We start from the raw sequence: 15,872 nt of genomic DNA, 5'->3' as shown, positions 1-15,872 counted from the left end.
TCAGAGGACAATTAAGTGTTCATTGTGTTGCCTTGGCACTGGAGCCTATGCAGAGGTCTGGTCAGTTAAGGAGAACAGCATTCCTTCTTGAAAAGACATTATTGCATTGTAGATTTTTCTTACCTTCAAACTCCATATTGAGCCTTGTCATTGACAGTGAGGATTCAAGGAATCTCCAGTTGAACCCGTAATCACCATGCTGTCAGCCTGTGTTCTGTACTTAGAACATGCGACATTATTTATGCTTCTGAAGGTGGTTGGCTCCCTTCTAAGATGTCGATGGTGTTGGATGTTTAGTTACACTTTGAGACAGTAGTCTAATGGCTTCCATGAAATTGAAATGAAATTTTCTCAAACACTGCAAATTCATTTTGTGGCTTTTCAAAAATGAGTTATGTTCAACCAGCATTAGTTTCAGATGTCCAGTAAAAGAATTCATTTAACAAATGCATTAGGACAGTTCTGCAGTCAGAGGATGACAAACAAATTGATTATTCAGTGTTATGTATTATCATAGACAAAGGAGAGAAGATCTTTGGAAATCAAATCCCAATTTGCTCAATTACAATTATATCCATTGTGTTGACCATTGAAATTATTTTTCAAACTCTACAGTTTGCTCATGTACTTATTGTGTTATGACAAGCGATGTCGACCATTCTCCTCTCTTGCATCATAAAAACCTTCATTAAATCTATCAAACTGGGATGATTTAATAATTTCCAATGTTACTTCACAGTTCTATCCGGTTGATTCATGGTAGATTTGATTTCATTTATTATTGTCAGATGTACCTAAGTACAGTAAACAGTTTTGTTTTGCATGCAGTACAAGCAGATCATAACATACAGAGATCACAGGGTGATTGAGCAGAGTGAGGAATACAAAGTTATGGCTGCAAAGAAGGTGCACAAAAAGCAAGATCAACATTAGATTTCCATTCAAAAATCTAATAACAGCAGGGAAAAAGCTGGTCTTGAACCTATTGGGATGTGTTTTAAGCTTTTATATTTTCTGCCTGATGGAAGATGTCGGAAGAGATTATAACCACGGTGGGTGAGGCCTTTGATGTTCATTGCCTTTCCAAGGCATGGAGAAGTATAGATGGAGTGAATGGATTGAAGGTTGGCTTGCATGATGGACTGGTCTGTGTTAACAGCTTTCTGTGGTTCCTGAAGGTCCTGAGCAAAGCAGTTGCTGTACCAAGCAGTGATGCACCCAGGTAGAATGCTTTCTATGGTGCATCAGTAAAATTTAGTGAGAGTGCTTACGGATATGCTGAATTTCCTTAGTCTCTTGAGGAAGAAGTATTGTTATGCCTTCTTGACTGCCAAATCAACCTGGGTGGTCCAGGACAGATTGTTGATGACAGTCACTTCGAGGAACTTGATGCTCTCGACCATCTCCTCCATTGAAATGGATAGGGGCATCCACCTTTCCTTGTTTTTCAAAGTTGATGATCATCTCTTTCTAGTTTTGCTGACATTGAGGGAGAGATAGTTGTCTTTACACCACATCACCAAGCATTCTATCTCTTTCCTGTATTCTTTATGGTCACTGTTTCAGTAATTCAGTATTTTAAAGTCCATTCATTTTGGATGCAGCCGATATGGTAAGCTTTTTCTGTTTCTGGCAGTAACTGTCCCAATTGTTTGCTGGTGCTAATAATTATTTATTGATGTGTAAAATGAATTGTGCCAATAGGAGAAGCCAGGAATTTAAATGAGCTCTTTAATAAGTTATTAGCTTGGTTGATTGGCAGAAATGTGTGCACATAATTTTAAACTTGATTTTTCTAATGAGATATTTTTAAGATGATTTGCAGAATCTTCCAGAGAGCTATCAATCGAACATTTGGAAAGCATTAAACTTGCTTCCTGTTTATTATAGTGCAGATTTGAATGCAGCAACGTAAAATGAAATTTCTTAGATTTTGTGAGGTACAAAATATAACTACACTAGTATTGACCTTAATGCATTTATGACTGGAACATATGTAGGAACTGCTTTTACTTGTCACTTGAAGAATAAATTCTGTAGTTGACCTTTATTTACAATCTACTTCATCTACCATTTGGTGGATTGGCCATGCTAAATTGCCCGTAGTGTTAGGTAGGTGTAGGTGTAGATGTAGATGTAGATGTAGGGGTATGGGTGGGTTACGCTTCGGCGGGGCGGTGTGGACTTGTTGGGCTGAAGGGCCTGTTTCCACATTGTAAGTAATCTAATCTATACCACCCTAGGCATTCCTAATATTCCTTTATTTGCTTCACATCTATCTTGGGGAGAAGAAGTTACGTATAACCATTTATAATGTTTTATTTGTCTGTCAGAAATCCATAAATGAAGCTTCTTGGACTTCATTTATTAAACTAAGGATTGATTTTATTTGATTTCTCAATAGTTTACTCAGCAAACATGATGTTTCCACTACCACCCTAATCACTCCCTCTTCTGTGGGGATTTTGTAACTCAATGGAAAATGTAAGATGGCTTACAATAACGAAGGTTACTGTTGTCAAGTTCATTCTGTCCATTGCAAAATATAATCACTTAATGGTGACTTGGTGTTTATAGGCATTTCACATCTATGCAGTCAAATCATAGACTCGTACAGTACAGGAGTTCATTTAGCTTATTGTGAGCATTGCAGTTCATTCTGCTGCTCCACTGTGTTCAGACTTCTGGCACATCTCTTCTTTAAAAGTATTTATTCAATTAACTTTCCAAGGATACTATATCCTGCACTCTCCAAATTACTGTGTTCCAAAACCAAATCAAATTTTGACATTGTGTTTTAAAAATAATCGTCATGTTTGCTTTGATTTGCTTTCCAGTCACTTTAAATTTGTGCCAATTGTTATTGATCCTTTCGTCATTAGAGATAGTTATGCTTTGTATTTAATCCATCTAAATTAAGTTTTCAAACACCTCCGTAAGGTGCCCCCTCGGTCTTTTTGTGCTCAATAGACAACAAAGTCAGCATCTCCAGTCTATTCACAAAAATTATAGGCTATGTATGTTGTCAATGCCATTGCCTGTACAAAAAGGACAGATTGCACCTGAATTGGAAGGGGACTAATATACTGGTAGGGAGATTTGTTAGATCTGCTTGGGAGGATTTAAACTTGTAAGGTAGTGGGGTGGGACCCAGGGAAATAGTGAGGGGAAAAAAGTGAATCTGTGAATGGTACAGTTGGGAAAAGGAGCAAGTCAAACAGTCATGTCAGGCAGGATCAAAGCAAAGAACGAGGTAGGATTGATAAATTAAACTGCATTTACTTCAATGCAAGAGACTGAACAGGGAAAGCAGATGAACTCAGGGCATGGTTAGGAACATGGGACTGAGGTACCATGGCAATTACAGAGATGTGGCTCAGGGATGGACAGGACTGTCAGCTTAATGTTCCAGGATACAAATACTACAGGAAGGATAGAAAGGGAGGCAAGAGAGGAGGGGGAGTGGCATCTTTTGATAAAGGATAACATGGCTGTATTAAGGGAGGATATTCCTGGAAATATGTCCAGGGAAGTTATTTGGGTGAGAAATAAGAAAGGGATGATCACCTTACTGGGACTGTACTATTGACCCCCCAATTGTCAGTGGGAAATTGAGAAACCAATTTGTAAGGAGATCTCAGTTACCTGTAAGGATACTAGTGTGGTAATGGTAGGGAATTTTATCTTTCCAAACATAGACTGGGACTGCCATAGCATTAAGTGTGTACAAGAAAATTTTCTGATTCAATACGTGGATTTACCTACTAGAGAAGGTTTAAAGCGTGATCTACTCTTGGAAAATAAGGCAGGGCAGGTGACTGAGGTGTCAGTGGAGTAGCACATTGGGGCCAGTGACCATAATTCCATTAGTTTTAAAATAGTGATGGAAAAGGATAGAGAAGATCTAAAAGTTCAAGTCCGAAACTGGAGGAAGGCCAATTTTGATGGTATTAGGCAAAACTTTCAAAAGTTGATTGGGTGTGGATGGTCGCAGACAAAGGGACAGCTGGAAAATGGGAAGCATTCAGAAATGAGATAACGAGAGTCCAGAAACAGGGTGAAAGGAAAGGCTGGTAAGTGCGGGGACTGCTGGTTGACTAGAGAAATTGAGGTTTTGGTAAAGAAAAAGAAGGAAATGTATGTCAGGCATTGATAGCAGAGATCAAGTGAATCCTTAGGGTATAAAAGCAGTAGGAGTACACTTCAGAGACAAAAAGAAGACACGAGATAGATTTGACAAACAGGGTGAAGGAGAATCCAAAGGAATTACCTAAATATATTAAGGACTAAAGGGTAACTAATGACTGAATAGGGCTCCTCAAAGATCAACAAGGCAGCCTCTGTGTAGAACTGCAGGAGATTAGGGAGATACTAAACATGTATATTGCATCAGTGTTTACTGTGGAGAAGGACCTGGAAGATTCAGAATGTGGGGAAATAGATGGTGACATCTTGAAAAATGTCCATATTAGGTGGAGCTGGTGCTGTATGTGTTTAAAACATGTAAAGGTGGATAAATCCCCAGGACCTGATCAGATGTACCAGAGAAATCTATGGGAAGCTAGGGAAGTGATTACTGGGCCCCTTGCTGAGATATTTGTATCACAAAGAGTCACAGGTGAGGTGCCAGAAGACTCAAGGTTGGCTAACTTGGTGCCACTATTTAAGAAAGGTGTCTGTACCCCGACTAATACAAAACATAAAATTATTTGGCAGTTTTTTGGAATGCAGGATAAATTTTACAAATTCGGAAGTCATACCTGTGGAAGAATTGGTGGAAGTGCCAGTGCTGGAGGGTGGAACATAGTTTTCTTTTTGGTGGTCGCAGAAAGGTTTTCTCTACTGGGAATTTTTATTACTCCTACCTTCCATCAGCTGTATGGAGCTAACTTTGTGCAATTATTTGAGAAGATAAAGCAGGGCTTGCAGCAGTGGGAGGGGCTACCAATATTATGACTATGCCGCATAGCCCTGATTTAAAATGAATGTTCTTCCTTGGCTATTCTATCCTATGAGGATGCTCCCGTTGCTGTTACCCAGACAGATGCTGTGGAGGTTTACTAGCTGGCCTGGTTCCTTTATTTGGTGCCATTGGTGCCCCCTAATTAAATTTACCAAGCTGCAACTTCTGTAGGATATGTGGGGGGATGGATCTCCCAAACCTGAAGAGATACCAAATTTGTGCCCTGCTGTCATATGTGGGTGACTGGGTGCATAAGGACTCTAGGTCGATATGGCTTAATGTTGAGGCCTCGCATGCAAGGTGTCCCCTCGTCAATTTACTGGTTATGGACAGGATCAGATCTATGCCTGAGCATTGTGAAAGTCCAATTATCTTAAATACAGTGAAAGCATGGAAGATAATCAACAGGGTGAGGACGTTTTCTGATATTTCCAAGTCCGGGATTATATACAGAAGACCATGCTCTTGGCACAATCCTTCAAGTTGGACATAGACAGAAGAGTGCTCCAATGTGGGGGCGCTCTCTTGGTTAGTACCATATATCATTTGCAGAGAGGGAGCGCCTTGGGGGATATGGAGAAACTCCGTGGGATTTGGAATCGAGCTAGAAGAAGAAATTTTGTCAGAATCATGGGAAGAGATATGGGAGAATGTAAAGAAAATCTCAATATGCAATAAAGCACAAGATATGCAATTGAAGATCCTTCACAGGGCCCATTTGGCACCAGAGAGGTGAGCAAAGTTTAAGAAATGATCTTCTCCAGGATGTCCCAAATGTAAAATTAGCATAGGCACCCTTACACATTGCTATTGGACCTGGTACAAGATTCATGGATACTGTGGTGCCATAGTGAATGAGCTGGAGAAGTTACTGGGAATTGAAGTTAAGATTGATCTGGTATCCTTTCTTTTGAGACTGTGGAATCTGCTCTCTCTGGGTGTGCACGGGAAGAGGATATTTAACATTCTGACATATTGTGCGAGGAAGAACATCATCATGAACTAGATATCAGAGAGAAAAAAAGTGGGGTGGCGCAGACTTGTGATGGACTATGTCCCCCAAGATTATCTGACAAGTGTGGTGCACCAAGAAACAGAACAATTTTATAACACATAGCAGCCCTTTTTAAATAATATAGACAAGGACCTATTGGTGATACTGATTAGGGCCTTTATATAACAGTGAGGGACATATTTGATGGTCTGCGGACTCCGGGGTGGTGGGGAGTGGGGGGTGGGGGGTGGAGATGGGGTGGGGGGTGGGGGCTTGGAGGTTGGCTTAGTAGATAAGGCTATAATAACTGTTGCTCCCGTGGGCGGGAGCTTTAGTGGAAGTGGAGCGAGTGGAGTACTGTAATGTAATTTAATTTAATGCAGTTGTAATTTAAGTTAATTCCATTTTATTTACTTCAAGTTTATTTTAATTTGGATTAAGTAAATATGAGATTATTGTATCAGTACAGTAATGGGTAGTTTATTGTTAACGTTAATGTAGTATAATAGTGCCACATTTTCTTTTTTTCTGTATTTTTGTATTTTTATAATTCTTTCTTTCCTTTTGTAAAAGTAAAATTTTTAAAATAGGAATTTATAAAAAAATATGATAAGCTAGGGAGGGCTATAGACCAGTGAGCCTGACATCGGTGGTAGACACTTGTTAGAGGGAAACCTGAGGGATAGGATTTACATATAGTTGGATAGGCAAGGACTGATTAGGGATAGTCAACATGGTTTGGTGCTTGGGAAATCATGTCTCACTAACTTGATTGCCCTCAACAATCCTCTTTGTTACAATCAAGTGAAGAAGTAATGAAGAGGATGAGGGCAGAACGATGGACGTGATCCACATGGACTTCACTAAGGCATTTGACAAGATTCCACCTGGTAGTTAGCAAGGTTAGATCACATGGAATGCAGGGAGAACAGCCACTTGGGTACAGAGCTAGCTCAAATCTAGAAGACAGAGGGTGGTGGACAGTTGCTTTTCAGACTGGAGGCCGGTGGCCAGTGGTGTGCCACAAGGATCGGTGCTGTGTCCACTGCTTTTTGTCATTTATGTAAATAATTTGGATGTCAAATAGGAGGTAAATTAGTAAAGTTTGCAGATGACACCAAAATTGGAGGTGTAGTGGACAGTGAAGAGAGTTACCTCAGATTACAACAGGATCTGGACCAGATGGGCCAATGGGCCGAGACAGACTGAGTTTAATTTAGATAAATGTGAGATGCTGCATTTTGGAAAGGCAAATCAGAACAGGACTTGTACACTTATCGGTAAGGTCCTAGGGAGTGTTGTTGAACAGAGGCCTTGGAGTGCAGGTTCACACTCCTTGAAAGTGGAGTCGCAGGTCGATAGGATAGTGAAGAAGACGTTTGGTATGCTTTCGTTTATTGGTCAGAGTATTGAGTACAGGAGTTGGGAGGTCATGTTGTGACTGTACAGGACATTGGTTAGGCCACTGTTGGAATATTGCGTGCAGTTCTGGTCTCTCTCCTATCGGAAGGATTTTATAAAACTTGAAAGATTTCAGAAAAGATTTACAGGGATGAAGGGTTATGAGTTATAGGGAGAGGCTGAACAGGCTGGGGCTGTTTTCCCTGAGGTGTGACCTTAGAGTTTTATAAAATCATGAGGGGCATGGATAAGGCAAATAGCAAGGTCTTTTCTTTGGGTTGGGGAAGTCCAGAACAAGAGGGCATAGGTTTATGGTGAGAGGGGAAAAAATTTAAAAGGGACCTAAAGGGCACCTTTTTCACGCAGAGGGTGGTACGTGTATGGAATGAGCTGCCAGAGGAAGTGGTGCAGGTTGGTGCAATTACAGCATTTAAAAGGTATCTGGATGGGTATATGAATAGGAAGGGTTTAGAGGGATAATGGCCAGGTGCTAGCAATTGGGACTAGATTAATTTAGAATATTTGGTTGGCATGGATAAGTCGGACCAAAGTGTCTGTTTCTGTGCTGTATATCTGTATGACTCTGACTCTACTATGGTGGCACAGTGACCTGCACATGTATAAACATAGCTTTGTTGTGCCATGTCATGTAAGCTGCCTGGAACAGAGGTAGTGTTGCCTATGGAGTGACACGCAGAGTCAAACTCCTGAGCATTGCCTCTTTGTCAGTTTGAAAACTCCGTGGTCATTCCATCTCTACCCAGAGTGGAATCAGACAGATAATCCAGTTTCATTCATGGTACACTGAACAGTAACCTGAGTCTGCATCTGCGCAAGACCAGATATTGAGCCTTATTGACATGTTCGGTCCATGGAGTATTGATCTTAATCCATTAAAGACTTGAGGGTATTACCTTCTGCACTGAAAAAGTTCCTCGTTACAGAACTGCCATTGGTCAATTATTCTTCTAGAGTTTCGAAAAACAGCTGCAATCCACGAAAATGGTTGGTTCAAATGCGGCAAATCCATTTGAGGCTCCGTTGCTTCATAAACGTTGTTCAGAAAATATTCGCAGAGCTGCTGTCCAGGGAGGTGTCAGAGCATCTCTGAAGAAAAAAATTTTTGCTGAAGTAATTAACACTATATTTGACCATTTTTTTTAGATTACTTTACAGTGTGGAAACAGGCCATTCGGCCCAACAAGTCCACACAGACCCGCCGAAGCGCAACCCACCCATTCCCCTACATTCCCCTTTACATAACACTACGGGCAATTTAGCATGGCCAATTCACCTGACCTGCACATCTTTGGACTGTGGGAGGAAACCGGAGCACCCGGAGGAAACCCACGCAGACACGGGGAGAACGTGCAAACTCCACACAGACAGTCACCTGAGTCAGGAATTGAACCTGGGTCTCTGGCGCTGTGAGGCATCAGTGCTAACCACTGTGCCATCGTGCCACCCACTTTGCATTGCCAAAGCTATTATAACTGCTATACCACATCCCTGGAGTTATTTGGGTATATCTCTTCTGTACTCTTCATGCCCATCCTAAAACATGAACTAATTGAACACAATGCATTAACTGGTGCAAAATTTGATTTTTGTAGATTTAGCATTGCTTTCATACTTATATTCTATTACTCTCTTTATAAAACCCAGGACCCCATATGGTTTATCAATAGCTTTGCTAACCTGTGCCTCCTGCGGTGAGATCAGCAGTGAGCCTCTTGACTGATAGTTCTTCCCACTGCAAGTTTAGTTACCTCCCCTGATTGATACCATGTGTCAACATCTGAACATCCTGATTGACATAGATAGCTACTGTAATTTATGCAGATACTCAGAGCCTTTGGTGAATCTTTAAACCTACCTGGTATATGAAGTCTTGAGTTTGATTAATGATCTAGGTTTTTAGAATGTGAAAAATTTTGCTTTGTTGTATCTTATAAGATCAACTTAAAGTAATATCTGATTTTCACATTTTGATCTTTCAGTCGTGGAAACACAGTTATATCAATTTTTTGATAATCTTTTGGACCATAGCCTCAATAGTAATAGTAGCACATTAATAACTTGTAATGCTTGCTACTTATTCTTAAAATGTGACTTGTCCATCAAGCTGAACATAGAATATTGAACATTATAGAGCAGTACAGGCCCTTCAGCCCTCGATGTTGCGCTGACCTGTGAAACCAAGCTAAAGTCCATCTAACCTACACTATTCCATTATCATCCATATGTTTATTTAAATGCCCTTAATGTAGGTGAGTCCACTCCTGTTGCAGGCAGGGCGTGCCACACATTTAGTACTCTCTGAGTAAAGAACATACCTCTGACATCGCTCCTATATCTATCACCCCACAGTTTAAATCTATGTCCCCTTCTGTTAGCCATCACCATCCAAGGAAAAAGGCTGTCGCTGTCCACCCTTTCTAATCCTCTAATCATCATGTATGTCTCCATTAAGTCACCTCTTAACCACCTTCTCTCCAGCGAAAACAGCCTCCAGTCCCTCAGCCTTTCCTCATAAGAATTTCCATCCATACCAGGCAACATTCTGGTAAATCTCCTCTGCCCCTTTTCCAAAGCTTCCACTTGCTTCCTATAATGCAGTGACCAGAACTGTATGCAATACTCCAATTGCGACTGTGCCAGAATTTTTTTACAGCTGCAATGTGACCTCATGGCTCCAAAACTCAGTTCCTCTACCAATAAAAGCTAACACACAGTGCACCATCTAAACAACCCTATCAACTTGCATGGCAACTTTCAGGGATCTATTACATGGACACATAGATCTCTCTGCTCATCCACACTACCATGGGGAACCTTATCAAACGTTTCACTGAAATCCATATATATCACATCAACTTCTTTACCCTCATCCACCTGTTTGGTCTCCTTCTTGAAGAACTCAATAAGGTTTGTAAGGCACAACCTACCCTTCACAAAACCATGTTGACTATCCCTAATCAAATTATTCCAGCTAGATGATTATAAATCCCATTTTATAATCCTTTCCAAAACTTTTCCCACAACAGGAGTAAGGCTCACTGGTCTAAACTTACCAGGGTTGTCTCTACTCCCCTTCTTGAACAAGGGATAAAATTTGCTATCCTCCAGTCTTCTGGCACTATTCCTGTAGACAATGTTGACATAAAGATCAAAGCCAAAGGTTCTGCAATCTCCTACCTAGCTTCCCAGAGAATCCTAGGTTAAATCCCATCCAGTCCAGGGGACTTACATATTTCTACACTTTGCAGAATTGCTAACACCTCCTTATGAACTTCAGTCCAATCTAGTCTAATAGCCTGTATCTCAGTATTCTCCTCAACAGTGTTGTCATTTTCCAGTGTGAATACTGATGATAAACGTTCATTAAGCACCTCTCCTATCTCTTCGGACTTCACACACAACTTCCCACTATTGTCCTTGACAGGCCCTAATCTTATCCTAGTCATTCTTTTATTCCTGACATACTTATGGAAAGCTTTAGGGTTTTCCTTGATCCTACCTGCCAAAGACTTCTCATGTCCCATCCTGGCTCTTCTTAGCTCTCTCTTTAGGCTCTTCCTGGCTAACCTGTAACACTCAAGCGTCCTAACTGAACCTTCACGTCTCATTTTTACATAAGCCTCCTTCCTCTTGACAAGAGATTCCACTTTTCTTTAGTGAACCACAGTTCCCTCGCTCAGCCATTTCCTCGCTGTCTGGCAGGTACATACTTATCTAGGACAAGCAGTAGCTGTTCCTTGAACAAGCTCCACATTTCAATTGCCTTTCCCCCAGTTATAACTCTTGCCCCTGCCGTATATACCTATCTCTTTCCATCACTAAAGTAAATGTAACCAAATTGTGGTCACTATCCTCAAAGTGTTCACTTACCTCTAAATCTAACAGCTGGCCCTGGTTCATTATCCAGTACCAAATCCAATGTGGCCTCAAGCTTTGAGTCAAGCCTCAAGTTGATTCAAGCTTTGGGTCCAAAGGACTTAATAATGAGGTGTTACTGCGGTGGAAAAGAAGGAAAGGTAGCAAATTGTGCATTCCAGGTCTTGACATCCAATGGGACATTCCTCCTGTGTGCTCAAAGGTTTGTGGGTTGAGAGTTGGCCTATTCCCTCAGAACACATGCTCATGACCCTGAGTAGATGTAATTGTCAAGTTGAGGGTCCGCTGAACACATTGGCATCATGTTTTGTTAGATAATCCTTCTGTGAAGCACCATAGAAATTTTAGGAACAGACAAGTCTTGCACAGCTACAGAACTACTTCATGGTACCTACATAATCATGTATCAGAGTCGAGTGTGTGGTGCTGGAAAAGCACAGCAGGTCAGGCAGCATTTGAGGAGCAGGAGAATCGACCTTTTAGGCACAAGCCCTTATTCAGGAATGTGGGTCAGGGCTGAGAGATAAATGGGAAGGGGGTAGGGTTGGGGGGAGGTAGCTAGGAAAGCAATAGGTGGATGAAAGTGAGGGAGAAGGTGATGGGTCAGAGGGGTCAGTGATGGATGGGTCTGGAGGGCGGTGCTGAGTTGGAAGCTTGGAACTGGGATAGTGTCAGGGTAGGGGAAATGAGGAAGCTGGTAAGGTACCCCAAGGTACCTCAACTCCGCCCACACCACTCCCCTCACCTCCGTCCAATGCCGCAGGAAGCGCAAAACCTGCGCCCACACCATTCCCCTCACCCCTGTCCAACAGCGCATCATCCTCCGCCACTTCCCCCACGTCCAAATGGATCCTACCACCAGAGATATATTTTCCTCCCCAGCCCTATCAGCGTTCCGAAAAGACCATTTCCTCTGTGACTCCGTCATCAGATCCACATCCCCCATCAACCCATACCCCATAACTGGCATCTTTCCCTGCCACCGCATAAAGTGCAAAACCTGTGCGCACACCACTCCCCTCACCTCCGTCCAACCCCAAGGGATCCTTCCACATCCATCAGAAATTCACTTGCATCTCTCCCAGTATCATCTACTGCATCCATTGCTCCTGGTGTGGACTCCTGTACATTGGGGAGACAGGATGCTTTCTTGCCGATCGTTTCAGAGATTATCTCTGGGACACTCACCCACCAACCCCACCGCCCCCTGGCTGAACACTTCTGTCAAGGACATGCAGGTCCTGGGCCGCCTCGACCGCCAAGCCATTACCACCCGACGCCTGGAGGAGGAACGCCTCGTGTTACGCTTTGGGACTGTGCAACCACACAGGATAAATGTGGATTTCAACAGCTTCCTCATTTCCCCTCCCCTCACACTATCCCAGTCCCAAGCCTCCAACTCGACACCACCCTCCGGACCCGTCCATCACTGCCCCCATGACCTATCACCTTCTCCCTCACCTTCATCCACCTATCGTTTTTCCAGCTACCTCCCCCAAACCCCACCCCTGTCCCATTTATCTCTCAGCCCCGGCCCACAAGCCTCATACCTGATGAAAGGCTTATGCCCGAAACATTGATTCTCCTGCTCCTTGGATAGTGCCTGACTGGCTGTGCTTTTCCAGTAACACACTCTCGACTCTGATTTCCAGCATCTGCAGTCCTCACTTTCTCCTGTAATCATGTATCAGTCAAGGTAGCCATCAATAACTGATTATTCAAGATTTATGATATTATTACGTCGACATAGACCAATAGAGCGCACAACAGGCTCTTTGGCCCTCAATGTTGCGTCGACCTGTGAACAATTCTCAGCTCGTCCCCCTACACTATCTCATCATCATCCATGTGCTTATCCATGCTATATAAATTTAAGTTGTTTATGAATTGAATGAAAATGCACCCGAATGAATGTTCTCTTGTACCCCAAGTCACGTCTCATGGTTGCATTTGTAAACTAACCAAAGGAAAAATATGACATGCTTGCTAGTTGGTGATGCTAGTGCCTCTATTCCTAATTTATCTGCACTATCTACATTTGATTTACAACATTTTATTGAGTTAAATAAGTAAATAGAATGGGAAATTTTTAAAACTGAAATGTATTTGTTTCAATAAAATTATTTAACTGTTCCAGTGCTATTAATTTATGCTTTAAAAGATTTCCATTTTTAATCCAATTTAAATTATCTTACTGCATTTTTGATTATGCTTGTCCCACTGGTCCCTCTATTCCACTGTGCAGTGCCAGATGTGATTATGCTTTATCCTGGTGCAACTTGTTTCTATAGCAACTGAGTTGGAGCCTTGGGGGAAGATGCTGTGGGAGCCTAAAATGTGCAGCTGTAGCTCTCCAAACTGACAAACCTGGCCAGTATATTCTTTTTATGTTTAATGTTTGCTATTGGAAGAACTTCCAAGTTCCTGTAACTGATGAGATAGTTGCAGCATGGTTGGTACCAAAGACCACTTTAAATTTGGTTTATGAAGCTGAGGATAATGTGTGCTTTTGTTTTCATGAATACTTAAACAGTGAAATAACTTGTAAATAGGCTTTATCTTTTGTTGGTCCGTTTCTCTTACATTAAAAAAAACCGATGATGTGGTTTTTCCAGCATTCTGATAAATTTTGAATTCCTTATGCTTACAGATGTGTTTTATTTTTAAACCAGGAAATGGGCCGACACGATGACCTTTGGTCCTTGTTTTACATGTTGGTGGAGTTTGTGGTTGGGCAACTACCATGGAGGAAGATAAAGGACAAGGTATTTTTTAAAACAATAAACTGAAGCACAGAAGTAGAGTTCATTTGATGACTGAATACTATAATGATTTCCGTTCAATTAATTGCCTTCACAATGATTTAAGTGGAAGCAGGAACACAAAATGCGACATCAGCACATGTTGGGCTAACTGAGAACATTTTAGCGGATGATCGCATCAGATTCTTTGTAGCTGGTCTGATATTTTTACTGCAGGGCTTGCGTGTCTCTCAGTGCCTTTCATCAGTAGAAGCCATCTGTATTAGTAAGGTGTGATTAAAGATTCATGAGACTGAGGTTGAAGAGTCCAGTAGTAACAGCAGACTTGCACCTGCTGATATTCATATAAGCAATCTGTTCTTTTCTAACCCTCAAGTAATTCTCAGAACTCAAGATAAATCCTAAACTACAGCCATTTATAGTATTTGCGTTGCTAACCAGCTGAGTTTGTTAATTAACAAAGGCTGGGGCTAAACCTGGCACTTTTGGGTCTTAACCCACATAATGTGTAAACGTTTGAATCACCTGAGGGAAAGAAATATGGGTTTTACTGTTGGGTTAGCTTTGGACTTTTCCATTAGCAAGGAAAGGAATATAATTAGACTATTAGGGAAGAATCATATGAATGCGCCAAATGAGCTAAAGTGCTTAGGAATATCAAAAATGAAATGGTTAACAGTAGTTAGAAGGCTAGAATAATGGGAGTAGAATATCATTTTGATGATGGAAAGACAGATTACACTTTTGGACAATTTTTGAAAATCGCTGTGCCTTTTTATATGGAAAGTGGTTAAAGTAATAAACTTAAGATGAAGCTTGAAGAAACTGGTGTTTAGTGTGAAGACCTTGGGTTCCTTAGAATGCATTGATGCTTGTATTTCTGGGGGAGAAGCTATGACCCTAAAGGGAATAGCTGGTTTAAAAAAAAGCTGCATGTCTTAGACTTTTATTTATTATTCGGATTCACAAAAGCTCAAATCTCTTCCAAATTGCAAGAAAGATTTTGCAATTAGCTTGTTTTGAATTTCCTCTTGGTATTCCATTAAAAAGAAAGGTGAAGAATTTCCCATCCACCAAGCTACAAAGCTAATACCACCAGATGAGGCAAAAAAGCAATATAGTTGTAATTTCCAAAATATTTAAGGGCTCTGGTTGTAAGTTTGCTCGATGAGCTGGAAGGTTTGTTTTCAGACGTTTTGTCACCCATTATGAAGATATAGGGGTACTGTATTTTCGAGAGTTGAAAAGCTGGTTTAAATTAACAGAGGGTTTACCCCATGTTGTAACACACCATACTGGGTAACATCATAAGTGAGCCTCCGGTTGGCGCTGGTGTTATGTCATTTGTATTTAAGACATTTAAGTAATACCTGATTCCTGAGGTATTTGTGCAGGAAGTACAGTTGTTTGCGGATGGTGCTCAGTCGGATGGTGTTGGTTTCCCATGACATACAGGCGAAGGAGGACACCACTTTGACTGGGACAACACATCCATCCTAGGACAAGCTAAACACAGACACGCACGAGAATTCCTAGAGGACTGGCATTCTAACCAGAACTCCATCAATATACACATCGATTTGGAACCCATCTACCATCCTCTGAGAAAAAGAACTGGAAACGATATTGCACACCTTAAACCAATTTATATAAATAGAAAGTGGGATATACCACCAGCAACTCACTGGAGGCTCACTGATGATGTTACCGAGTATGATGATGAAAACAAACTTTCCAGCTCAGCGAGAACCTCAACCTGAGCTGCAAATCTCAAAGACTGCATATATTTAAGAGCTCTTTCAGTTGGAGGGAGTTAAAAAGTGGCTCATGATAAGGGAAAACAGCAGACTGTAAA

General features: G+C 41.4%; 1 protein-coding gene across 3 annotated transcripts in view; it reads left to right on the top strand.

Annotated features, from left to right (window-relative positions):
* LOC140476599 (tau-tubulin kinase 2-like) overlaps positions 1-15,872 on the top strand; it is a 299,170-nt gene that overhangs the window by 166,553 nt on the left and 116,745 nt on the right. For all 3 annotated transcript variants that reach the window (XM_072569438.1, XM_072569437.1, XM_072569436.1), the window contains exon 8: positions 13,928-14,020. In XM_072569438.1, the coding sequence (XP_072425539.1) occupies positions 13,928-14,020 (93 nt within the window). The remainder of the gene's footprint in view (positions 1-13,927; positions 14,021-15,872) is intronic.

This window comes from Chiloscyllium punctatum, chromosome 4 (genome assembly GCF_047496795.1).
Source record: "Chiloscyllium punctatum isolate Juve2018m chromosome 4, sChiPun1.3, whole genome shotgun sequence".
NCBI lineage: Eukaryota > Metazoa > Chordata > Chondrichthyes > Orectolobiformes > Hemiscylliidae > Chiloscyllium > Chiloscyllium punctatum.
This window is presented reverse-complemented; position numbering and strand designations above follow the sequence as displayed.